The sequence below is a fragment of the Hyaena hyaena genome, unplaced genomic scaffold (assembly GCF_003009895.1).
Source record: "Hyaena hyaena isolate Hyena2069 unplaced genomic scaffold, ASM300989v1 scaffold_286, whole genome shotgun sequence".
Classification (NCBI taxonomy): domain Eukaryota; kingdom Metazoa; phylum Chordata; class Mammalia; order Carnivora; family Hyaenidae; genus Hyaena; species Hyaena hyaena.
Genome location: NW_024080918.1, coordinates 692,620 through 718,441, shown reverse-complemented (window position 1 = coordinate 718,441; position 25,822 = coordinate 692,620). Strand labels below are relative to the sequence as shown.

The following is a 25,822-nucleotide window of genomic DNA, read 5'->3' as shown; positions in this document are numbered from 1 at the left end:
CTCTCTCTGTCCCTTCCCTGCTCACGCTTTGTCTCTCTCTCAAAAATACACATTAAAAAAAACTTTTTTAATAAAAAAATAAAAGAATCTGGAAAAGATGTTAAAAAATAGAATCCAGGTAACATCAATCTTAGCTAAACATTAAAGGTAAAGGTTTAAAATAAATATGCAAGTTTATTTATTTTGAAAAGAGAGTGAGAGAGCAAGCAGGAGTGGGGGAGGGGCAGGGAGGGAGAGGGACAAAGAGGAAGGGAGGGGTAGAGAGAGAGAAAGAGAAAAAGAGAGAGGGAGAAAGAGAGAGAATCCCAAGCAGTTTCTTCACTACCTGCAAAGAGCCCAAGGCAGGACTCAATCCATGAACAGGGAGATCATGACCTAAGCCAAAATCCAGAGTCAGACACTTAACTGACACCCAGGTGCTCCTAAAATAGATATATTGATTTAAAAATTATCTTGGGGCGCCTGGGTGGCTCAGTCGGTTAAGTGTCTGACTTCAGCCCAGGTCATGATCTCACGGTTTGTGGGTTCAAGCCCCACGTCGGGCTTTCTGCTGATAGCTAGCTCAGAGCCTGGAACCTACTTTGGATTCTGTGTCTCCTTCTCTCTCTGACTCTGCTCTGCTCATGCTGTCTCCCTCTCTCCCTCTCTCAGAAAAAAATAAAAAACATTAAAAAAATAAAAATAAAAGTTATCTTAATAGGCCATTTGGGTGGCTCTCAGGGTGAAGCCTGGGACTCTTGATTTCATTTCAGGTGGTGCTCTCATCCTTCCTGAGGTTGAGCCCCAATTCCCATCTCCACCCATTGTGGGGTTCTGCCCTGAAGGCGAAAAGCCTGCTTGGGATTCTCTCTCTCCCTCTCTCTGCCCCTTCTCAGCTCGAGAGCACTCTCTCTCTCTCAAAATAAATAAATGAACGTTAAAAAAAAAAAAAGGATGAGAACTTCCCCATCTTCTCTGCAACTCTGAGGTAGTTACCTACCCTCTAAACCTTGTTGAAGTTCCATTCATCTTCTCAATCCAAGCAACTTAATATAATTAAATAGATCAGGCTCCTAAAGAACTTTAGCATGTGTTTAACCTTCTATAAATGGGGGTTTCAGAGTCATTGAGGCCTGAGTCTGAATCCATATAATAGTGTGAATCCCTACACTAATATATACAAACCAAATAATATTAGTTTGAATCACCTTGGGTAAACTACTTGACCCCTGGTTCTTTTGTTGTTTTTAAATGACAGATGTCATGGGGGAAGAGAGGGATACGCAGTGGGATTATGAGAAAAACATAAAGTATCCAGAATGGTTTTGATAAGTTCAACTAACCTTCATGAAAAAGACTTAAAAAAAAAAAATCAAGATTAACACTCCAAATCTATACTAGGTATGTAAACATTACACAAGTTATTTTTAATCTTTCTTAAAAGATGATTTGAGGGGCACCTGGGTGGCTCAGTTGTTAAGCGTCCAACTTCAGCTCAGGTCATGATCTCGCGGTCCATGGGTTCGGGCCCCACATTGGGCTCTGTGCTGACAGCTCAGAGCCTGGAGCCTGTTTCACATTCTGTATCTCCCTCTCTTTCTGCCCCTCCCCAGCTCATGCTCTCTGTCTCAAAAATAAATAAACATTAAAAAAAAAGATGATTTGAAAGGATATAACATCTGAGAAAGTTATTTAAATCAGAAATTCAACCATTTGCTTAGATTTCTTGTAAAATATCTAAAATACTATCACCTAGTAATTCTGTTTCATTTTATTTTACAGTGACTTCAATTTAATTAGTTTCTCAAAGAATCAACAAATTCATTATTAAGCATTATTACATTTATTTTTTTTTAATCCTTGAATGTTTATTTACACCATAACTGAGGGTCTTAAAGCCATCCAATAGTAAATGTTTAACCTTTGCAACAAAAGGGTAAAAAAAATTGACTAAAATTTTATGCAGATTTTTGTTATGGCTGAAATTTAATGATCTTACAAAGAGTTAACTAAACCAAGATCATGGAAAGTAAAGATATAGTAGCAATAAAATATAAAGATTGCAAATACTTTACTCCTGCAAACACATATTTTTAAAATATGAATTTAGCATCAAGCATACCTCCCTTTACCAAAAAAAAAAAAAAAAGTGTACATTCTGTTATCCTTTATTTAAAAGAAATGGAATAAATTTGGGGCACCTGTGTGGCTCAGTTGGTTAAGCATCCAGCTTTGGCTCAGGTCATGGTCTCACAGTTCATGGGTTTCAGCCCCGCGTCGGGCTCTGTGCTGATAGCCCAGAGCCTGGAGCCTGTTTCAGATTCTGTGTCTCCCTCTCTGCTTCTCCCCCGCTAGTGCTCTCTCTCTCTCTCTCCAAAATGAATAAACATTAAAAATATTTTTTAAGAAATGGAACAAAGTGGAGGAAAAAATCTTACAGATGTGGATTAGAGATTTATGGACTAAAAAAAAACCTTTTCAAGTATGTATATGCATTAAACGAATCATTTCATTTGTCCTCACTATGTGATTACAAGTTTTGTGAACTTTGTTTCTCCCCACAGCTTGCTTGTATATATTGGTTAAACAAAGTTAGTATGTATAAACCCAGTCCTGGAGGATTTGTAATTCTTACCAGAGAAAATGCCAAGTGCTGTGAATACTTTTTACATATCATCACTTAATATTTTTCAAATTAATGACATACACTAAAACTCTTATATTTATGTTCACTAAAACTCTTATATTTAAGATTGTAGTTGAAAGGATCATGTTGTTTTGGACTCTGTTTGAAAGTACTGTACTTCTTTCAGAAATGAATTTTTACTACTGACAACATAATTAACAAATAGACTTAAGTTCACAAATGACTTTAAATGTCTGCACTTTCTTAGAAGTACCAGGCATCTTTCTCTTGACTAAAATACTGGTGCCCTGGATGAGCACCGGGTGTTATATGGAAACCAACTTGACAATAAACTATCTGTAAAATAAATAAATAAATAAATAAATAAAATTAAAAAAATAGAAAAAGAAAAAGAAAAAACAAAAAAGAAAAAAAAATACTGGTGCCCTTATTTTTCCACAATAAAAAGATTACTCACTTTGTTGTTTTTGTTTTTGCTTTTTGCGTGTGGGAGGAAGAACGAAGGAAAGGTGGAGAGATGATGTGAAATCCTAGTAACTAGAAAGAAATTTTCGTTGGTAGTTTGGTTTGTTTTTGGGTGTGTGTGTGTGTGTGTGTGTGTGTGTGTGTGTTTTGGTTTGTTTTTGGGTTTGTGTGTGAGTGTGTGTGTGTGTTTGTGTGTGTTGTGTGCACCCGCACCTGGGAGAGAGATGGGGGGAAAACGTGTAATGAGTAAAATGACAATTTATGAAGCCCATAAAGTCTCCCTTGAATCAAATTCAAATTCACAAACTCCACAGAGTCTACGGATTTGCCTAGAGCCACAAAGAGTAAAAATGAAGGCAGCACCGCCCAACTCTATACAAAAAGCGTGTGGTGAACTTAACCTTTACTCAGTGTAGTACTTAGAAGCAGGCACAGCGGTTTAGAGAAGAAAAAACAAAAACCCCCAGTTCCTCTTGCCGCTGTCTTTTAAAAAAGAAAAAAAAAAAAAGGCAAAACGAGCGAATGCATTATACTAAGTAATCTGGTGCATTCTGCTGCCACTTACGTGTCACTTACTTTGGCACCGGCACGTACCTGTCTGCAAAAACAGACCTTAGTCTCGTCTCTTGAGACAGAAGCCCAGATGGTAAACATTAAGGTTCAAGGTGTTAGCACTCTGATTGCAAAGTATCCTACCTGTTAGCGTAATTCTTTGGTCTGGAGGCACGGAAAGGACTTGGTTTTCACGCATTTTCAAAGCGCCCAGATTTGGAGAGTTCGCCTGCGCTCCCGGGATTTTGGGGGGTGTCCCCCGGGAGCGACCCTTCATTCCCAGGGAGAGCAGACGTCCTTTGTACATCCACTTCTGCAGCTTCTTGACTGTCACCGCAGGAGGCCTGAGGAAGGGGAGCCCCTCCTGGCCGTCTCCCTTGCCGCCGCGTACCATCGCCGACCCCGCACGGTCCCTGAAGGGGCTCCCCGACGAGCGGCCGGGGTCCTCGGCGCAGGGAGTCAAGCGGCCGGAGGGAGCCGCGGCCGAGGCGCTGCCTCCGCTCCAGCCGTCCATCCCGCCTCCACGTGGCGGGGGCTCGTCCAGGTCCCCGCGCGCGCCGCACCTGATCCAGCTGTCGCTCGGCCACCGCTGGAAACGAGGAGGCTTGGCACCCACCCGGAGGCTCTCGAGGCTTCTGCTGCAGGACGGCCGCATCCGAGGAGTCCGCGGGCGGCCTCCCCCCGACTCCCTCGGAGGAGACCGGGGCGGGGACACCTGCTGCCAAGGGCGGCCACCGCCTCCCCGCTGCCAGGCTCGGGGGCAGGCTCGGCGGTCCGCAGCGCCGCAGGGGGAAGGCGGCTGGCCCAGAGCCCGGGCTCCCACAGGGCAGCCGCGATCCGCCCAACCCCTGTCGCCCCGCCGCGCGCCCGAGTCAGGGGGCAGGTCGTGCATGGCCCGGATCAGCAGATAATAGGCCTCTCGCAACTGGGTCTGCAGCCTGCCTGTCTCCAGGCGGCCGCCCTCCGCCCCCGGGGAGGAGCCCGCCGCCGGGGGAGGCGGGGGCCACCGCTCCGCCTCCGCCCCCTCAGGCGCGGGCGCTGACTGGGAGCCGCTGGGCAGGTTCTCGTAGTAGTCGGCGTCGTCCTCCTCTCCGCTGCCTTCGGAGCCCCGCGGGGCGTGCGACGAGGCGCGAGTGAGCCCGCCGCGCGAGGAGACGGCCTCCTTCCCGCCGCGCGGCCGAGGCCCCAGCGCTCCCCACTGCTCCGGGCGCCCTCCCGGGACGCGAGCCTCGGGACCCCACGCCCGAGGCGACGGCGGGGGCTGCTCCAGGCTCGGCCGGGCTCCGCCGGCGTGCTCGCACGGGGAGGCGTCCGGGGCACCGCCGGCGTCGCCCTCGGCTACCGCGGAGGCCGCCACGGTAGCTGCGGCCGCCGCCCGCAGCCCGAGCCCCCCGGCGGCGCGGGGACCCCGCCTCCCCCGGAGCCTGGACAGCGTCCTCCTCAGAGGGTCCGCCATCCCCTCCGCCTCAACAGCCGGGCTCGCCCTCGCTGCGGGAGGAGGACGGCGCCCCGTAGGGGAAAAATCTGCGCTCGCAGAGGCGGCGGCGGCGGCGGCGGCGGCTCCCCATGACCGGCGCTGGCCCTCGCGGGCTCCTCACATACTTGGCATAACTCTGCCGCGGGAAGGGGTGGGGGAGGGCGGCGGCGCCGCAGAGCGCATGCCCCGGAGCCTCCGGCCGCGACGGGACGCGCCGGCTGCGGGCTGCTGAGCGGCGTTCCCGGGGTGGGCGCGCGGCGTGCGGCGAGGCGGAGGGCCGCGCGGGGAGGCCGGCGAGAGTGAGCTAAAGCGGACGCGGGGAGGCAAAGGGAAGCGCACGGAGCGCGCATGGGGACCGGAGGGTGCTGGGGGGCGGGGAGGGGGGGAAGATGAGGGTGGCGGCAGGGGGTACAGTGAGAGTTGAGGCAGAAAAAACGAGCAGGAAGGGGAATCGGGGCTGGAAGCCTGCAAAGTTTGGGAGAAAGAGAAAGTGCCCTCCTAGCTGCCACCCCCGTCGCCTACGCCAGCCTCCCTATTGCCACCAGTGCACGAGGCATGTCTATTCTAGCAAGTCGTAGCTTGAGAGAAAACAAAGATCGGTTTGACGGCCCCAGTGTGAGTACAGGTGTATCTCCCTTAGTGTGATGTGTTCTAGAAACGTTCCAAATCATTTTAATGGCCCCGGGAGCTAGCTATTTAAAGGAAATTTGCAGCGATTCCTTTTCAGTTAGGAAGAATCCTTTTGTCCAAAACATCACCCTCGTGTGTCTCTTAAGTCTGTTTTTCTTATTTTTATGAATACACGCTAACACAGAATTCTGGTTATCAACCAAAACCTGTAAAATGCAGCATCAAAAATAGTTGCCCTCCCTTCACGCCGCTAACACTACATTTTAATTAAAACTTAGTTGAGAAACGATGGGGTTGAAATTGGGAAACAGTGTTCTTTGAAAATACCAATTCTCTCTCAAAAACCTTAAATCCCGTGTGTGTAACAGTTGCAAAGTACCGTGAGCTGCCACGGGTGAATGGACCTATCCCTGATTGGCAAGAATCAGTGCTGCCCTCACCTCGGATTTCAGTTACATTTGTTAATGTTTACATGTTAGCAAGGGCCTTTGTCTGAGCAGCTCAAGAATGTACTCCTAACTCCCAGCACAGTATCTGCACATAGTAAGAACTCAAGAACTATTTGTTGAATAAATGAATGCTTGCATAACTAAATAATAGCATTTAGTCCTGGGGCACCTGGCTGTCTCAGTCCACAGAGCAGGGGACTCTCAGGGTGGTGGGTTGGAGCCCCACGCCCCACATTGGGCATAGAGATTACTTAAAAAAAAAAAATGGGGTGGGGGGAGGAGAGGAAGAAATTGTTCTAATTTGATCTGTTTCCAACTATGTTTATGTAACTTTTTCTTTCCCGGCCAAAGCCTCCAGTCTCTAAATGTGCTTTGATGTATATACCACCTTCTTTAGTATAGTAGTCTCTGCCTCCTGGAATAATTTCACTTGCATCTCAATTTGCAGAAACCTTATCTGTCCTTTAAGACTCCACTCAACTGCTTTCTCTCAAGTTGTCTCTGATATTCCAGACAGCCATGGTCTCTCATCTTTCCCAACTCCAAGAGTACTTTAGTCATATCCACTCGTAGTATATTTACTGGGTTTTGTTTTGTACAAAGCATGCCTTATCTTTGGTACAAGAAAATTCATAAACTCCTTCAGGGCAGAGACTATAATGGACTTTGGTATTCTCCACAGAGTCTAAGTATAGCATCTTATATATGTATGTGATAAATATTTTTAAATTAATGTCCATTTTAGTCTAGAAGAAACAAACAGCTTCCCTTTCCAGTCTGTTGCCTCTCTCCACTAGTCCATATTGTGTTACTGTTGTTTAAAATTATTTTAGTGATGGGGGCGCCTGGGTGGCTTAGTCAGTTAAGCGTCCGACTTTCGCTTAGGTCATGATCTCGCGGTTCGTGGGTTCGAGCCCCGCGTCGGGCTCCGTGCTGACTGCCAGCTTAGAGCCTGGAGCCTGTTTCAGAGTCTGTGACTCCCTCTCTCTCTGACCCTCCCCTGCTCACGCTGTCTCTCTCTCTCTCCGAGAAATAAATAAAACATTAAAAAAATATATTTAAAAAATAAATAAATAAAATTATTTTAGTGATGAATAAGAAATCATTTGCTAAATAATCTTAACCCTCTTCTAGTAAAATACTGTGAAATGTTAAACTGTAATTTGCATGCTTTACTATTTATAGTTCTACAGTATTTTTATTCCATGGAGTAAAGGCCGTTTAATGAATAATCAAGGCATAAAATTATGTCCCAGTGAAATATTCCCACAGGAAATGACTGATAGTAAATCTGCCAATAATGGTGTCTATAAACACAATTTGATCTCTATTTCAGAAATTGTTTCCATTCCAACTCTTGGCTGCAAAATCTTTTTATTCTTTGTAAGTGAACAGAGTTGTTAAGAGTGCTGTAAATTGCATGTATGTGTAAAATTGAATACAAAAATATAACCTTGAAGGTCTAGGTTGAACTTCATCTTTAATTCAACTTGTCAACTTGTTGAGTTCAGCAGTTATAAATACATTGACCAATATCAAATACTACACATTGTTCTACACATTACTCAGAACTAAGTGTGATGCTGCATAGCACAACTGAACTTAATGCCACTTTGAAGCTGAGAATGGTCTATCGCATAAATTAACAATTTTAAGAGGTGTTTTAAAGGGTCACAACAGACATTAATAAGGCACTCATGGCTATATGACACTAATGACCTTACAAATGCAAATCCTACTTTACTGTACGTGTTTTACACTTCAATAAAAAGTTTACAAAAGTGTTATTCTATGAAGGCATTACCCCCGGGATTTATGTTACACACAGTATAAAGACAGTGACAAGATATGAACATAAGTTACACTTTATAAAATCCTATTTGAGTTTTAACAGTTTTACCCTATTCTCTTGGTTATCTCAATTTTTTCTAATCAACAGATTCCTATGAAAATTAAGAGGTGAGAATACATTTTCTAGTGTTTGTACTTGTTTCTCACTGACTTGGAAATCATTTTGATGCCCCGTGAATTAACAACTATGTCGGCACAGTCACAAAAGATGAAACAACTATGGGATAATCAGGCTCCAGGAAGGCAGGAAGCCAAACTAAGGATGGGGTAGTACTGACTCAGTCTGGGAAAGGGGGTGGGAAGCAGGGCAGGTTGAGACGGAGGACTAAGTTTAACAGTAATACAAGGGAAATGTCTAGGTTATTTTCTAAGCAACTTAGAGTATATTTCTGTCTCACTGCTGTTCAGTCTTCATTATACTCTGTGGAACCAAAGACAGATTTAACTCTGGCATTTGCCCAATTTTCTCGGTCTAAACTGCCGTTAGGGATCCCATAGTGTAGACCTGCCTGGTTTGCCATGCAGTTCCTTCAATATTGAGTTAAAAAAGTGTTTTAGCCTAACACTGACCCCACTGCCACTGCCCTGGGAATAAGAAATGGCATGTTCACAACACAGCATTTTTTACTGTTAATTTTTTTTTGTAATTAACTATATTTGGCAGTTGGTCATGTCCCTTACCTTGTCCCCTACCTGTAACCAGAGGAATAAAAAGGAGGCTTTTGCCAAATACATATGTATTTTCTAAAGTTTTGGAAAAGTATAATGTTTTAGGATGTTCACTATTTCAGATTCTCTTATTATATATTTAGCATATGTAGAGTAACTTCTTCAAGATCACCATACCTTGAGGTGAAGGGAAGTTCAAACCCTACTATCTGCTTCCAAAGCCGCTATAGCCTACAGCCCTGGGATGTTTCCCTGTAAAGAAAAACAATATACATTTGCTGTAATAGTACTTGCATGGACTTGAAACTTTGCTTTCATAAATTATTTAGCTGGTCACCTTTCAGAAGAGTTTAATATTTTATGAGCTTTTGTGAAATGCATCTGAACAATGGAAAGCTGCTTGTTGATTTCAGTGCTTTTCTGTGCAGTCCTCTTCAAGGTGTTAGAACTAAATCCTGTAATATGTTCCCATATAACTACAAATATTAAGCCACAATGTGCAACTGCATCCTGTATAATTTTAAAAGTAGGACAAACCATAATTACTTACATTAAAGGCAAAGTATATACATCCTAAAACCATAGGAGCTCTCAGATAAGCTTCTTTTAGAGGTGCAATGGTGGTATAGCCTGTCCCTCCTAAATGACTTGTATTTCAGAGTGACTCATAGTTGATGAAGGGAAGTAGCTTTTTTTCAAAGCTGTTCATCTAATAAAAAGAATTGATGCAATATCAACATTTTTCATTCTGATGAAATACTGGCTCTAATTATGGAGCTAGACAAAAATCACCAATGGCTACTCACATCACAAAGAGAGAGTGTTGGCCTGACATTAATTATATGGCCACACCACCACCTACGAGGTATTCTTACCAAAAATGAACTGGGTTTGATCAGCCTCAGGATCTGACTACCAATTTTCAGGAAATTCAGAGAACAGAGGAGCATGTGAAATAACACCATGGGGGAGAAATGATAAAATCCAGACTATGAGAAACGATAGGCCAGAAGATTTGGTTTCTTCAACCTATCAACCAATTGCAATGTATGGAGTTTTTAAAATTTTATTTTAATAGGAATTCAACTTTTAAAATAGACCTTGGCAACCATTTAAAACAACACAACTTTGAGGGTAGCCAGATGATTTCCATTGGAGGGATAGCAAGAGAATATTGAAATCTAGGTCTAAGAACTGTAATTCTTTTTTTTTTCTTTTTTTTAATGTTCTATTTATTTCTGAGAGAGAGAGAGAGGAGAGCAGGGGAGGGTCGGAGAGAGGGAGATACAGAATCTGAAGCAGCCTCCAGGCTCTGAGCTAGCTGTCAGCACAGAGCCCGATGCGGGGCTCGAACCCACGAACCATGAGATCATGACCTGAGCCGAAGTCAGACGCTTAACCAACTGAGCCACCCAGGCACCCCTTTCCTGCCCTTGTATATATTTCTCTCAGCTAATAATCAAGGGAAATGTCAATGAAAAAGAAAATGTTTTGGAGAGCAGGGTGACTCAGTCACTTAACGTCCACTCTTGATTTCAGCACATGTCATGGTCTCCTGCTTCATGGGACTGAATCTTGCTTCAGGCTGCCTGCTGAGAGCATGAAGATCCTTGAGATTCTCTCTGCCCCTTCCCTGCTGATGCTCTCTCACTCCCTCTCTCAAAATAAATAAACTGAAAGAAAGAAAGAAAGAAAGAAATTTAAGGGAACCTTTAAGAGAAGATTGTAGATGCAAATAAAAACAGCTTGAAATGTGTTTCCTTGGCTATTCACTGTCAGGAATGTTTTCTATACCAAATCCTAGTTTTTCAATAGAACTTTCAATTCTGCATATTCAATAAATAAATACAAGTGGCTTCGTGCTTAAAGTTTACTTTTTTAAATCACTTAATAAATGGGTTCAAATCTAGACTTGCAAAATTAAATAAACAACCTCAACCTCTCACTACAACCAAGAAAACAAAAACAAAACATTTTCACCATTTAGAAATAACTTTCTTTCAGGGCCCCTGGGTGGCTCAGTCAGTTAAGTGTCCAACACTTGATTTCAGCTCAGGTCATGGTCTCACAGTTTGGTTCCTGAGATTGAGCCAGATGTGAGACTAAGGTTGGGCCCTGGGCTGACAGTGTGGAGCCTATAGGGATTCTCTCTCTTCTCTCTCTCTGCGTCTCCCCTGCTTGTGCTCCCCCCCCCCACTTTCCTGTTTGTGTACTTTCTCTCTCCCAAAATAAATACATAAAGATTCCTTTATACATAAAATACATAAAACTTCCCTTCATCTCCTACTGGAAACTCATAGTTCTTTCATGTAAACAAAACGAAAGAGCATTACTTATAAGCAAGAAACTACCAAGAAAACCATAATTACACCAAAAGAGATAAGTAAGTAAACACATATTTAGCCTTTTGTATTCTTTTACTGGAGGATTTTCTCATAAAAATACATCAGGCTAAATATTTTACTGCCTTAATTTACATATCTCTAACCCTTTGAAAACATGTTACTTTAAAATTTTTTTTATTCTAGGGGCGCCTGGGTGGCTCAGTCGGTTAGGCAGCTGACTTCAGTTCAGGTCATGATCTCACGGTTTGTGGGTTCAAGCCCTGCATTGGGCTCTGTGCTGACAGCCAGCTCAGAGCCTGGAGCCTGCTTCAGAGTCTGTGTCTCCCTCTCTCTCTGACCCTCCCCTGCTTGTGCTCTCTCTCTATACATCTCTCAGAAATAAATAAAACATAAAAAAAAAATTTTTTTTTTAAATTCTAGAAGAACCTACTTGCCTTTATCTGCTTGGGCTGCTGTGACAAAATACAATAGACTAGTGACTTAACCAATAAAAATTAACTTTCTTAAAATTCTGGAGGCTGCACGTCTTAGGTCAGGGTGCCAGTGCAGTCAGTTGCTCGTAGGGCTCTCTTGTTGGCTTGCAGAGGATTGTGTGCTTGGACTGGGTACTTATGTGCCCCGCAATTCATATGTTAAATCTTAATGCCCAGCATATTTGGATGGTATTTGGAGGTGATTAGATCCTGAAGGTGGAATGGAATTGGAATGTTTTTGTGTGTTTTTGTTGTTGTTGTTGTTTCTGAGAGAGAGAGAGAGAGAGCTCCAGGAGGAGATGGGCAGGGGCGCAGAGAGAATCCCAAGCTGGCTCCATGCTCAGGGGGCCCTTGATCCCATAACCTTGAGAACATGACCTGAGCCGAGATAAAGAATACAATTTTCCTATCTTATCACCACAGTAAATAAAATCATCCTTTTAAAAAATATTTTTATTTTATTTTTTTTCTGAGAAAGAGCATGAGCAGGGGAGGAGCAGAAAAAGAAGGAGAGAGAGAGAGACCCAAGCAGGTTCCTACACTATCATCATGGAGCCTGACATGCAGCTCAGTCTGATGAACCTCAAGATCGTGACCCAAGCCAAAACCAAGAGTTGGACTCTTAACTGACTGAGCCACCCAGGTGCCCCCAAATCATCATTTTCTATTGATTCATTTAAGATGAATCATGGTGACAGTTTTCCTGGGTGCACCTAGACATGCAAATAAGAACAGCTTGAAAGCTGTTACACTGGGCAATCACCGTTAGAAATGCTTTCACGTACTACCTCCTAGTTTTTCAATAGAGCCCTCAATTCTATGTATTCAACAAATATAAGTGGCTCCTGAATTAAGAGTTTACAGAGTCATTATCAATACTGTGATGACCAGTGGGAGACCAGTACTATAAAACCTTAGTAATTACTCTGAGAAAAAAAAACGAAACTAAAGAAGAATTTCATGCAAAGACAACTTAAAGTCATACATCTACAGCAGTGCCCAAACTTAGAGCCCTCCGGGATCTGACAGGTCCTCTCAATGAGTGGATCAATCCAGGTATAACCAGAGAACCCTGCCTGCCTATTAAAAGGAAACAACTGCTTTCTCAGCTCAAGGAATAAAGAATGGCAAAGAACCACTTCCTCATCTTTGTCTCCTATTCCTTCTTTTAACCCTTTGGCTAGGGAAGTGAGATTCATATTAAAAAACAAAGTACTATAGAGACTAACTCTGGGTGGGTCACCCAAATACATATACTAGTTGCCTGTTTTTGACTTCTCACCTTCAGGAAATACTACACATTGTTTCCAGAAGAAAGCTTCAGAGGTGCCTGGGTGACTCAGTCCTTTCAGTGTCCTAATCTTGATTTCAGCTCAGATAGTGATCCCAGGGTTGTGAGATCAAGCCCTGCGAAGGTGTCCATGCTGAGCATGGAGCCTGCTTAAGATTCTCTCCCCTCTGCCCTTCTCCCCTACCCCTGCCTCTAAAAAAAAAAAAAGAAAAAAGAAAACTTAAAAAAAGGGAAGTTCCATACTGTAATTTTGAATAATCTGTTGTTAACCTCATGACCCAATGGGCCAATGTCTATGGTGATAATGAAATGTTCTTTTCTTGCCTTATTTTTCATTATTATGATCTCAGTATCAGCATGAATCTCATGAGTTTTATGAATGGTGAGGTGCTTTTACTTTATCTCCTAGTGTGATTCTCACCAAAAGCCTTTGGGAGAAGGTAGAACAGAGATGGTTATAACCACATTCAGATGAGTAGCTGAGAACCAGAAGGGAGAAGCCACTGAATCATGGTTATTAAGGCCTTACAAGTATCTAAGCCCAATTTTCCAAACTTTGAATACAAATTCCATCATTTTTTTTAAGTCTTATTTTTGGAGGAGGGGGCACCTGGGTGACTCAGTCTGTTGAGCATCTGACTTTGGCTTAGGTCATGATCTTGCACTTCGTGGGTTCAAGCTCCCCCCCCACCCCATTGGGCTCTGTGCTAACAGCTCAGGGCTTGAAGCCACTTTGGGATTCTGTGTCTCCCTCTCTCTCTGCCCTTTCCTCAATTGTGTTCTGTCTCTCTCTCTCTCTGTTTCTCAAAAATGAAAAACATTAAAAACAATTTTTTTAAGTTTTATTTTTATTTTTGAGAGAGAGAGAGAGAACCCGCCAACGGACTGGCAGGGAGTAGGGGGATAGGGAATCTGAAGCAGCCTCTGTGCTGACAGCAGTGAGCCCAATGTGGGTCTCAAACTCATGAACCTTGAGATCATGACCTAAGCTAAAGCCGGTCGCTCAACTGATTGAGCCACCCAGGTGCCCAAATCCTTTTACTTTTAAAGGCATTTTTAATCTAATGAAAGTGATTCTTTCTTTAAGATCATAAATAACTTAGGGGTGCCTGGATGGCTCAGTCAGTTAAGTATTTGACTCTTGATCTCACCTCGGGTCTTGATCTCAGGGTTGTGAGTTTAAGCCCCACATTGGGCTCTGTGCTAGGCATGGAGCCACTTAAAAAAAAAAAATCAAGGCACCTGGGTGGCTCAGTTGGTTAAGCACCCCACTATTGACTTAGGTTTAGTTCATGATCTCACCATTGATAAGACTGAACCCTGTGTCTGGCTCTGAGCTGACAGTACGGAGCCTGCTTGGGATTCTCTCTCTCTCCCTCTCTTTCTGCCCTGCTCACTCTCTTTCAAAATAAATAAGTAAACATTAAAGAAGATTTCAAAAGCATAAATAACTTAGAAAATATAGAAAAGCAAAGAGAGCTGACAAAAACCTCACATAACCACATCCCTACCCCAAACACACCCCCGCCCCCACACTTCAACACGAAGGATAGTTGCTGCTGGAAACCATGTTTTTCAATATTTCAACAACCTCATTAGAAGTATTAAAATAATATTCTGGTAATACACAACAATTATCTTAGAGTGTGGTGTTTTATTATAAACATTGACATGGTACTTGCTAGTGTATTTGATCCAACATGTCTGAAGAAGGAAAAAATAAAAACTTATTTTGCAACAAGAATTTTAAATAACCCAATAGGGAATGTCATTCCTACCAGGATCTCTGTAAAATTACATTGGGAGAAAAAAAATGTCTTCCTTTAAATGAAAGAGAATTTTACTTATCTGAAAACTTTTTTTTTCAAACTATGCACACCAGTCAGCAACCTCATAATTACATACCCAAAGATTGTTCAAATAAAAAGGGAACAAAGCTCCTTAGCAAAGTTCAATGCCTATGTCAAGACTGCCTGGAGGTATAAGAAGTTTTATGTCTCTGTTTACCCCAGGAGTAAATTAAATAAATGCATATTTAATAGATGAGTCACAGTTATATTTGGTCCACATATTAGAGACAGGGAGAAACAAGAGAGTCATTTCTCAGATAAAATGTATTAATGAAAAGTGGATACACTCCCACGAGTCTAGATAATTCCCCTTAGAGTGCGGTCATGACAAGTACCATAAAATATCCACTGAGCAAAAAGTCAAACTAGGGCTGTGCATGAAATGTTCACTCTATCTCTTAATTATAAAACATGGACAGAATCCATATGGTACCTATTTAAGGACTCTGAAAAGTAAATAGTAGCCAGATTGGGAAGACCAGAGGACAAAGGACTAGCAAACTGGTGGTGAGTTTACCTTTTATTTTTATTTTCCTAGTATTCCTTGACCTGAATGCAATCCAGCTTCACACTTGGAAATGGCACTGGGGCCCCAAAGGGGGAGTTTCAGGAGAGGCCTTCCAATCTCTGCTGGAGGTGAAAGGGAACTTCTAATGCTCAGAGAAGGCACAGAAATCCCTGGGGTTTTGTCTTCTCTCTGTTCTCTTGCCCTCTGCCTTCCAAGCATTCCTGTGGTGGTGATGTAGAGGCCTAAAGGAGGGAGACCTTTCTCTCTGAATGGTGGAGCTGTGGCCTCAAAGAGGATGGGACAAACTTTCATTGCCTTTTTCTCTCTCCATTTTTTTGATGGTCGGCCCTGGATGCAAGCACAGTAGTGTGCAGTAGTAGTGAGATAGTAGTGCAATAGAAGCATGCAGTAGAGTGAGATAACTAAAGCCTCAGCTTGGTGGCTCACGGACCAAAACAGGCAGCACCCAGGAAATAAGAGGGGCCTGAGAGATTGTGCCATAGACCGGATGCTTGTGTCTCCCCAAAATTCACATGTTGAAATGTAACCCCCAAAAGGAGGTGGGGCCTTTGAGTAGTGACTAGGTCATGCATCTATGCGATCTTTTATAATAGATCCCTTATAAAAGAGACCCCAGAGAGCTCCCTCACCCCTTCCACATGAGGACACACGGTGAGAAGATGACTGTCTGTGAACCAGGAAGTGATTCCTTATGAGACACCAGATCTGTTGGTGCCTTGATCCTGGACTTCTCAGACTCCAGAACTGTGATAAATAAACTGTAAAAATAAATGTTTGTTGTATAAGCCACCCAGTCTATCAGTCTATAGTATTCTTGTTATAGCAGCCAGAGCAGACAAAGACAGAATTTTTGTGTATGCCGGGGCTCACCACTGGGCTATGCATGTGTGGATTTGATCTTAATTAGCATACTAAAGACTTTGAGGACTGAATTAATGGACACACCACCACCCAGATCCCAAAGTGACTATGGGACAGATCTGAACTTGGCTGCAAAAGCTGGAAGAGCTGAGCTGATATTTGCACCACAGCCCACATAAGGTGGGTTGAACCCTGCAGCCTTAACCAAGCCAGAACAATTGTATGTTAAAAAAAAAAAAAGCAAAAAAATCAATATTGTTTATTGGGTTTAAATAACCATTTAGACCTAGAGTTTGACATAATTCAGTAGGTCCAGGATATAATCCAAAATGACTCAGAATACAAGGAACCAGGAAAATCTCAATTTGCAGGGGAAAAGACAATGAATAGGTGACACAGATGTTGGGATTATCTGACGAAAGCTTTATTTTTTTTTTTAATGTTTTTTTTTTTTTTTTTTTATTTCTAGGAGAGAGAGAGAGACAGTGTGAGCAGGGGAGGGTCAGAGAGAGAGGGAGTCACAGACTGAAACAGGCTCCAGGCTCCGAGCTGGCAGTCAGCACAGAGCCCGACGCGGGGCCCGAACCCACGAAGAACCGCGAGATCATGACCTAAGCGAAAGTCGGACGCTTAACCGACTAAGCCACCCAGGCGCCCCTATCTGACGAAAGCTTTAAAACAGCTATTATACAAATGCTTCAACAAACAACTGCAAGCACTCTTAAAACAATTGGAAAAATGGAAAGAAATCAAATGGAAAGCAAAGAAATCAAATGGAAATCTTGGAATAGAAAAAGAAAGTGATCAAATGAAAAATATCACTGGGTGGAATCAAAAGAATAGAGATGACAGAAAAAGAATCAATGGATATGAAGATATGTCAATAGAAAATTTCCAGTCTGAACGACGGAGAAAAAATATTTTTAGAAAAATTAACAGAGCTTCAGGGATCTGTGGGTTAATAACAAAAGGTCTACCAGTCATGTCACCAGGGTCTCTGAAGGAGGAGGAGAGCATAGCACTGAAAAAAGATTTGAAGATGTAATGACTGAAAACTTCCCAAATTTGATAAAATATGGATATTTAAGAAATTTAGCTAACTCCAAACAGGATAAAGCCAAAGAAATCTGTGTCCAGACATCACAATCAGCTTACTGAAAACTACAAAGAAAGAAATCCTTAAAAGCAGCCAGATTAAAATGATTCACTACGTTTAGTCAAACAATGATTCAAATGACTGCAGGTGTTTCATCAGAGCCATGGAGATCAGAAGGAAGTAGCACAACATTTTTCAAGTGTTGAAAGACTGTCAACTCAGAATCGTATACCCACTTAGGTATCCTTTGAGAATAAAGGTAAAATAAAAACATTTTCAGATGAAGGCAAACTAAGAGAATTCATTGCCAGTATACCAGCTCTAAAATAATTTTTAAAGAAAATTCTTCAGGCAGAAGAAAAATAATACCAGAAGGAAATGTAGATTGTTCATTCTATTTACATCTAAGAAAATGACTTACATGTTTGGATTTAGGTCTATCATTTTACTACTTTTGTTCTTTTTATTTTTTTAAGCTTTTTAGTTATTTATTTTGAGAGGGAGAGAGAGCGTGAGTAGGCGAGGGGCAGAGAGAGAGAAAGGGAGAGACAGAGAGAATCCCAAGTAGGCTCTGCACTGCCAACGTGGAGCCTGATGCAGGCGCAATAAACCCATGAACTGTGAGATCATAACCTGAGCCAAAACCAAGAGTTCGATGCCCAATCGGCTGAGCCACCCATGTGCTCCTTATTACTTCTTTTCTGTGTATTCTCTCTTACTCTGTTTTCCATTTTCTTCCTTCTTTCAGGTTTCTGAGCACGTTTTAGTATTCCATTAAAATTTTTTTAAAAAATCTTTATTTTTGAATGAGAGAGACACAGAGTGCGAGCGGGTGGTGGGGAACATACAGAAAGGAGGACACAGAATCTGAAGCAGGCTCCAGGCTCTGAGCTGTAACCACAGAGCCTGACATGGGGCTCCAACTCACGAACCATGAGTCATGCCCTGAGCCAAAGTTGGATATTTAACCAACTGAGCCACCCAGGCACCCCTAGTATTCCATTTGAACTTATGTATGGTGATTTTAACTCTGTCTGTTCATATACCTTTTTTTGTTGGCAGTGCTTTCTCTAGAGCTATCATATGGATGCTTACCTTTGCATGGTCCACTTAAAATCAATATTTTACCATTTCAAGTAGAATGTAGAAATCTACCAATACCTAGGACCTCTTTCTCTCTTTATAATTATCTTATCTCTTACATCCCCATTGAAATTCTACCAGAAAATGTAATGTTTACTTTCAACCATAAGATATATTTTGAAAAACTTAAGAGGAAAAGAATAGTCTGTTATATTTACCTGGGTGTAGACTGATTTTGTTGCTCTTCCTTCTTTCCTTCAGTGAGATGATCTGGTAGAATGAAGTGGATGTTTCCCCCTCAGCAGGGCTGACCTGGTTACCAACTGCTGGGAGTCTAAAGTTCCATCAAGCTAGTCTACACTGAGTCCTCAGTATGACAGCTGTCTAGTGGGGGAACTGTCTGACAACTTGGTGGCAGATTGACTGTGTTAGACCCCTTCGATCATGTTCTCCCCACTCTAATCACTGCTTAACTATTTAGCAAATGATTTCTTGGCTTCTGGCTGTTGTCTTCAGGAAATTGGAACAGGCCATTGCATGGTCTTGGGAAAAATGCCCAGTGAGAAGTTAAACAAAGACCTTTGAGTAAAGCATTCTGAAAGGCTTGGGGAAGGGAGCAGGAAGCAAATGTTGGCTCATAGAAATGAGTAGGAAGATATCCCTGCTAGTGGAACCGTGTGAGGAAAGGCACAGAGCTGGGAAAGTTAAGTATTAAAAGAGAAGTGAGTGCTTCTCACCGAGTGCTTTCCCCCCAAGTGGAAGTCACAGTGAAGTAAGTAGCAGTTACTGCCAAGACCTGTCAAGGCTGAAGGGAAGCAAAGATTTCATTCCATAGCATTACGTTGACAAAAGAATGAGCTAAACTGTAAACTAATTCTCTGTGTAAACATTCCAAAATGGCTCTTGGAGAAACACAGGGAGGTTGGTATGCTAAACGACCTGAGAAAAGAAGTGGATGAGTCAGTTACAGGCCAAGACAGAAAGGCAAAGAGGAATTAGGAAGATGAGCTATAACTAAAAAGGCAATCAATGAAGAACATACTAGAAATCTCCCTTTGGGAAGATGGGGACCAGGTGTTCATCACTGTCAGCAAGATGAATAACAGCAAGTACAAAGGCTGAAATTGCACACATAATGAAATGAAACGTTTTTGGAAAAGTGTAATGCATTTCACTCAGAACACTTAAGCATCCTAGAAATATAAAATTCCATCTTGGCTATGCAACTTTGAAGCATAGAAATGGACACTTGCACCATAAATTATCTCCCGCAAACTTTAGAGAAGCAGACATTTCTGAACCTGTAAAATGTAGAAGGATCACTAATGGTTGCTGATGGCCTGTGAAAAGGAAGAGAATGATGCTGTTCTGTCTTTTGAAAGATAAGCAATGGATGGAAGTTGCTCTCTTGGTTCACTTCATATGTCGTCTGAGGGTGATAAATCGATTTTAAAAATACTGGTTTGTTTTCACTGGCATAGTGCAATGTTCCATGGCTTTGGACGTAAGAGGCTTTTCATTTTTGGCTAATGACGACATTTTGGTGCAGAAAACTGCTTTAGTCATATTCATCTCCATACAAAATTCTAAATGTGACTCTTTTTACCCAATTTTCACAATCTTGTCACACTTTTTCATATCTCTGTATCTTTGCATGTGACTCTCCGATGACCCTGAATACAACACTTCTCCTGTCCACGCACACCTGATCCTCCCCTGCTTAAGCTTTTCAAGGTCTTATTGCTCATAGAATACCTTCCAAACTTCTTTCTTCAGCCTCCAAGGGCCTGAATGATGTGACCTGGCCCTGCGTTTCCGCAGGGCCTCACACTGCTCTCCCACTCACCCTCCACCCGTGCTGGTCACCTTTCTGTTTCTCATACCTGCAAAACACTTCCCCATCAGACTTTGCACGAGGATCCTCTTTGCACAGAGTGCGTGGCTGGCTTATGCTCAGCCTTCAGGTCTCAGCTCAAATATCACTGCCACAAAGGAGTCTCTGGTCATAATAAGCATCGCAAACTGCAATTGTCGCTTTTATTGATACACTTTACTTATCTACTTCCTATCCCCCTGACTACAATGTAAGATCCATGGGAGCAGGGAACAAGCTTAGATAGAACTCAAATTATTCTTCAAGTGTCAGCTCAAATACTTCTTTTTTTTCTTTTAAGTTTATTCATTTATTTTGAGAGAGGAGAGAGAGTGCACATGCATGCACAGTGAGCAGGGAGGGACAGAGAGAGAGGGAGAAAGAGAATCCCAAGCAGGCTCTGTGCTGTTAGCACAGGGCTCCATCTCAGGAACCGTGAGATCATGACCTGAGCCAAAATCGAGAGTCAGACACTTAACTGAATGAGCCACCCACGTGCCTCTCAAATACTTCTTTCTGTCAGAGCACGGTGCGTGGTCAATAGTTGCTGGATAAATGCATGAATGAATGAAAGGAAAAATGGAAAAGGAGTGAGGCAAAAGGCAGTGGTCTCCACACAGAAACATAAAACAGACTGTGACTCTGAGAAAAAAAGGACTTCTAAAACTGGGACAATAGTCTAAGAAATATATAGTGTCAATAACATGGTCTCACTTATAAACCTTGTAGTAATTTGTAGTACAATAAATAAATAGAACATCTATTGGTTCAGATTGTTACAAAATAAACTATTTCAAAGTTGTTCATTTGATATGAAAAAAATTTTTTACATTTATTTATTATTGAGAGACAGAGAGAGACAGAGTGAGAACGGGGGAGGGCAGAGAGAGAAGGAGACACAGAATCTTTAACAGGCTCCAGGCTCTGAGCTAGCTGTCAGCACAGAGCCCGATGTGGGGCTTGAACACACAAACCGTGAGATCATGACCTGAGCCAAAGTCAGACACTTAACCAACTGAGCCACCCACGTGCCCTGGAAATTTTTATTTTTAACTTTTTGAGGCCCCTGGCTGGCTCAGTCCATAGAACATCTACATGATCTTGGGGTCATGAGTTCAGCTCCATATTGGGCATAGAGATTACTAAATAAAATTAATAAATACAAAATAAAATTGTAGCAAGTTATCTTAAATCTGAAAAGCTGATAGTATTTGCTACCTCCCTCCATCACAAAGCTAATGATGAGATCAAATATAAAGTTCTTCCAACATGTATAAGAACCCCTAAATACCATCTTCTAAAAGACTGTCTTTTTTAAAAAAGAAGGGTAAATAAGTCATTGTTTAACATTGGATAATTACCTATTTTCCACTACAATGGAGCCAGTTCTATTAAGATATTTATCTCTTAAGAAGAGGGTATCTTGCTATGCATATTAAATGCTAAATGTTTTTAAAATAACTAGTAGGGGCACCTGGGTGGCTCAGTCAGTTAAGTGTCCTGCTTTGGCTCAGGTCATGATCTCTCAGTTTGTGAGTTCAAGCCCTGTGTCAGACTCTGTGCCGACAGCTCAGAGCCTGGGACCTGTTTGGGATTTTGTCTCCCTCTCTCTCTGCCCCTCCCCCACTCACGTTCTGTCCCTCAAAAAATAAACAAACATTTTAAAAAATAATAAAATAACTTGTAAGTATAACTTTTGTTTTGCTTTGTAGAATATTAACATTAATAGAAATAATCAATCAAATGCACATTCAGGAAGATAATATTTTAATAGTCTGTATCGTGCATGGTAGTTAGCTGAGACTTGGCATGACAAAACAGAATGACCCAGTCGTCACTCTGCACTTCAAAGGAAGAATGCTGTTCTGATAAGGGCTTTTGTTGTTAGAAAGTGCTAACCCGCTGGAAATATTAAAAATATTTACAATATTTGTTGAATGAAAGTCCTAATTTCTCTTCTAATTAGTCTCCTCCCGAGTAACCTATCAATGGCTTTCATAATAATAATTTACATATTCATAGCACTTTCCATTTTTTACTCAACCTGTCTCCATTTTAGGGATAAAAGAACAAATCTTAGCTAGGAATTTACTTTCCAATCATGAATATCAATGATCATTCCAATTTTCGAGAGTTTTTCTCAGAAATTAAAAACAACCTCTCTGAGGGGTGCCTGGGTGGCTTAGTCGGTTAAGCGTCCGACTTTCGCTTAGGTCATGATCTCGCGGTTCGGTTCGTGGGTTCGAGCCCCGCATCAGGCTCTGTGCTGACTGCCAGTTCAGAGCCTGGAGCCTGTTTCAGTCTGTGACTCCCTTTCTCTCTGACCCACCCCTGCTCACGCTGTCTCTCTCTCTCTCCTAGAAATAAATAAAAATATGAAAACAAAACAAAACAAACAAAAAAACCCACAACCTCTCTGAACCCTAAAATTTTAAATTTGTTTTTTAGTGGAAACATTAAGATCACATCATGGTGGGTAGAGATGGTAAAAATCATCTCATATGAGTAAAAACACAGTCCCCAAGAACTGAATACTTGAGCTCACCCTCAGGGACATCCATCAAGTGCACAGTGTTGGTTTGTCATTTTAGGGCTGCTCTTGATAGCTGGAGTCATAGGAAGGGACTTGTTCCCATTGGCTGCTATAAATAAAACTTGAATCATTATCCCATCTCTTAAGAGGGTTTTATAGAAATACCAGGCATAGCTTCAAGTACAGCAATTTATGCAAGCAGTTCTCTAAATATATGTGTTGGGATTGGTGCTAAGCCAGGTAACAAGGGGCATTACCACTTCTGCTAAGACGTATTTGCATGATAGATTAGACCCTGTGTAGACACCTATTTACAGGTCAAAGCCTGCAGGCCCTGAAAGGAGAAAGCAGGGAGTTCACCCAGCCTAGCTTCCCGCTCCCAGGCAGCTGTGCGATCCCACTGAACCAGTTCGGCAGCTCCCTGGGCCACTGCCGCAGCTTGTAGATAAGACCCTCTTGGAAAGCCTGATGGCCCTCGTCAATAAGGAAACTGCAGAGAGCAGCCGGTATGTTCCAAAACATCAAAACAGACTCCCAGATTGGAGAGAGCGTTGATACCCCGTCATTACAGAGAGCTCTTGAATACGATTTTTGTTAAGGAGACATAGATGACAATCCTTGGCTTCTTTAAGGCATATGCAAATCTCCAACTTATCTTCATCATTGTTTGTCTGTTGCATCACTGAAGCAAATGAGTCACAATAGCCAGAGAGTCAAGACTAACATTGGATTTCTGCAGCTCTTTCAGCAATGGGTTGGAAAGTGCTGTAAAAGCATGGTTTAAGTTTCACAACTTCCCTACTGGATAGGTATTGCAGATCCCTCCCCTCCCTGTTTTTTGTTTTTTGTTTTTTAACTTTAGTGTAAGTTTTCTTGCCTCTAGAAAGGCACAGTGGGTCTAGGTCAGGGAGCAAGGGAGTGCCCTACACACCACCCATAGGAAAGTGAGGCTTCTGGCCAGACTAGGAAGGGAGCTTTCTAGCACTGACCTGACCTAGGGTTCCATATTAATATGTTCCTCCCAAGGATTAAAGAGCATTGAAAATCTCTTGGTTTTCAAAACCGTGGTCAGGGCACCTGGGTGGCTCATTCGGCTGAGTCGGCTGACTCTTGATATTGGCTCAGGTCATGATATCATGGTTGGTGAGATGGAGCCCCATTTCCGGTTCTGCATAGACAACTAGGAGCTTGCTCGGGATTCGCTCTCTCCCTCTCTCTCTGCCACTCTTCTGCTCAATTAAGCGTGCATGTGCCTGCTCTCTCTCTCTTCCTCCCTCTCTCTCAAAATAAATAAACATTAAAAAAAAAAGTGGTCAGTGAAGAGAGAATACATTTGTTAAAACCAGATACTAATAAGCCTCTCCTCGTGAAAGAAACGTTGCTAGAACATAATACTCAAGAAAACCATGAAGATGTTTCAAAGAAAGAAAAGACTGAGTGGGTAGACAATAGTAAGCGGGCTGGAGAAACCCTAGGGAGCCAGAAAAGAGGAAAATGTGGTACAAGTGTCTAGTTAAGCTACTTGAAACAGTGTCCTATCTCCCTGTGTCTGATCACTCACGGGTTTGTTCTGACCGCGCTTTCACTGCTAACTGTCCTCTCCCTCTTATACACACCTCTTTTTTGTGTGTAAGGGGTAGAGTTCCTTTCAGCCTATGATTTAACTTTTCTTTTCTGAACAGCTTTTTACTTGTTTAAAAGAAGTTACACACACATCAGAATAGACTCACAAGACAATAACTGAAAATACTACAAATGCTTTGTGTTGACGTCACAACAAAGTGGTCTATCAAAAGTTTGTTGTAGTAATTTGATTATCATAGAGTACCACAATCAAATTTAAAGAAGGGCAGGGGAATAGAACACCTAAATAGCAGGTCTCCAAATATATGAGATAAACATCAGGATATAAGGATGGGGGCCAAATACTATTCTTTTGAATTACAGCAAAAAGTTTCTCTCTCAATAACAAAATCTCCGTTTAAGTGAACTGAGGTTTTTCCTACATTTGATTGTTTAAGGTAGAAAGCTGGAAAAAAAAATCTTTAAAATGTACTTAAATATTCTTATTGTTTTAAATCAAATTTAAATAAATTATGAATTATTCAATATTACCTAAGTCTATGACAGCATTTCAAGTCCCTCCCTAAATTAATATCTATTTACCCAAGAGTTTGTTAAGGATCTTCATTTGTTTATTTTTCCTGCAATAACATAGTTTTATTTTTTTCTGATTATATAAAGAATACATTTTGAAAATTCTAAAAACAATATATGAACAGGGATGCCTGGGTAGCTCATTCGGTTAAACCTCTGATTCTTTTTTTTTTTTTTAATGTTTATTTATTTTTGAGAGACAGAGAGACAGAGTGTGAGTGGGGGAGCGGCAGAGAGATGGAGGGAGACAGAATCTGAAGCAGGCTCCAGGCTCTGAACTGTCAGCACATAGCCCCATGTGCGGCTGGAACCCACCAACCGCAGGATTATGACCTGGGCCGAAGTCGGACGCTTAATTGACTGAGCCACCCAGGCATACCTGTGACATAAATCATCTTAACCGGTGAATCAAAGCACCACATTTTGCATGTACTAAATTTCCACGTCCTGGGACCAGGGATATATTTAAAATATAAACAGCAGAAACAGCATGGACACAGATCAACCAGAACAGAGACTGTCTGTAAATCACTGCTGCTGGGACAGCATGCAGACCGAGTGGAGAGCCGTCCTGCCCTGAATCTATTTCCGGGTTCTCTTGTCTGTGTCAATGACTTAGCCTATTCTTATGGCAGGAAAATATGGCATGATTTCTTTCTTTTTTTTTTTTAAAGTTTATTTATTTATCCTAAGAGAGACAGAGATAGAGCAAGTGGGGGAGGTGCAGAGAGAGAGGGACTCTGAGAATCCCAAGCAGGCTCCACACTGCTGGCACAGAGCCCTACATGGGGCTCAAACTCACAAAACTGCAAGATCATGACTTGAGCTGAAACCAAGAGTCGGATGCTCCACCGACTGCGGCACCCAAGCGCCCCATGGCATAATTCCTAATTTCAGAAATCGTTACAAACATTAGAAATAATCATCAGAGAGTGCCTGGGTGGCTCAGTTGGTTAAGCACTGGACTTTGACCCAGGTCCATGATCTCACAGTTTGTGAGCTTGAGCTCCGC

At 42.2% G+C, this 25,822-nt stretch overlaps 1 protein-coding gene across 2 annotated transcripts in view; it reads right to left on the bottom strand.

Moving 5' to 3' along the window:
- SYDE2 (synapse defective Rho GTPase homolog 2) overlaps positions 1-4,580 on the bottom strand; it is a 53,590-nt gene extending 49,010 nt beyond the window's left edge. Inside the window, exon 1 of one of the 2 annotated variants that reach the window (XM_039246941.1) lies at positions 3,788-4,580. In XM_039246941.1, the coding sequence (XP_039102872.1) occupies positions 3,788-4,535 (748 nt within the window). In that variant the 5' untranslated portion in view covers positions 4,536-4,580. The remainder of the gene's footprint in view (positions 1-3,787) is intronic. The other variant, XM_039246942.1, reaches the window with a different exon arrangement.
- Positions 4,581-25,822: the final 21,242 nt, after the last annotated feature.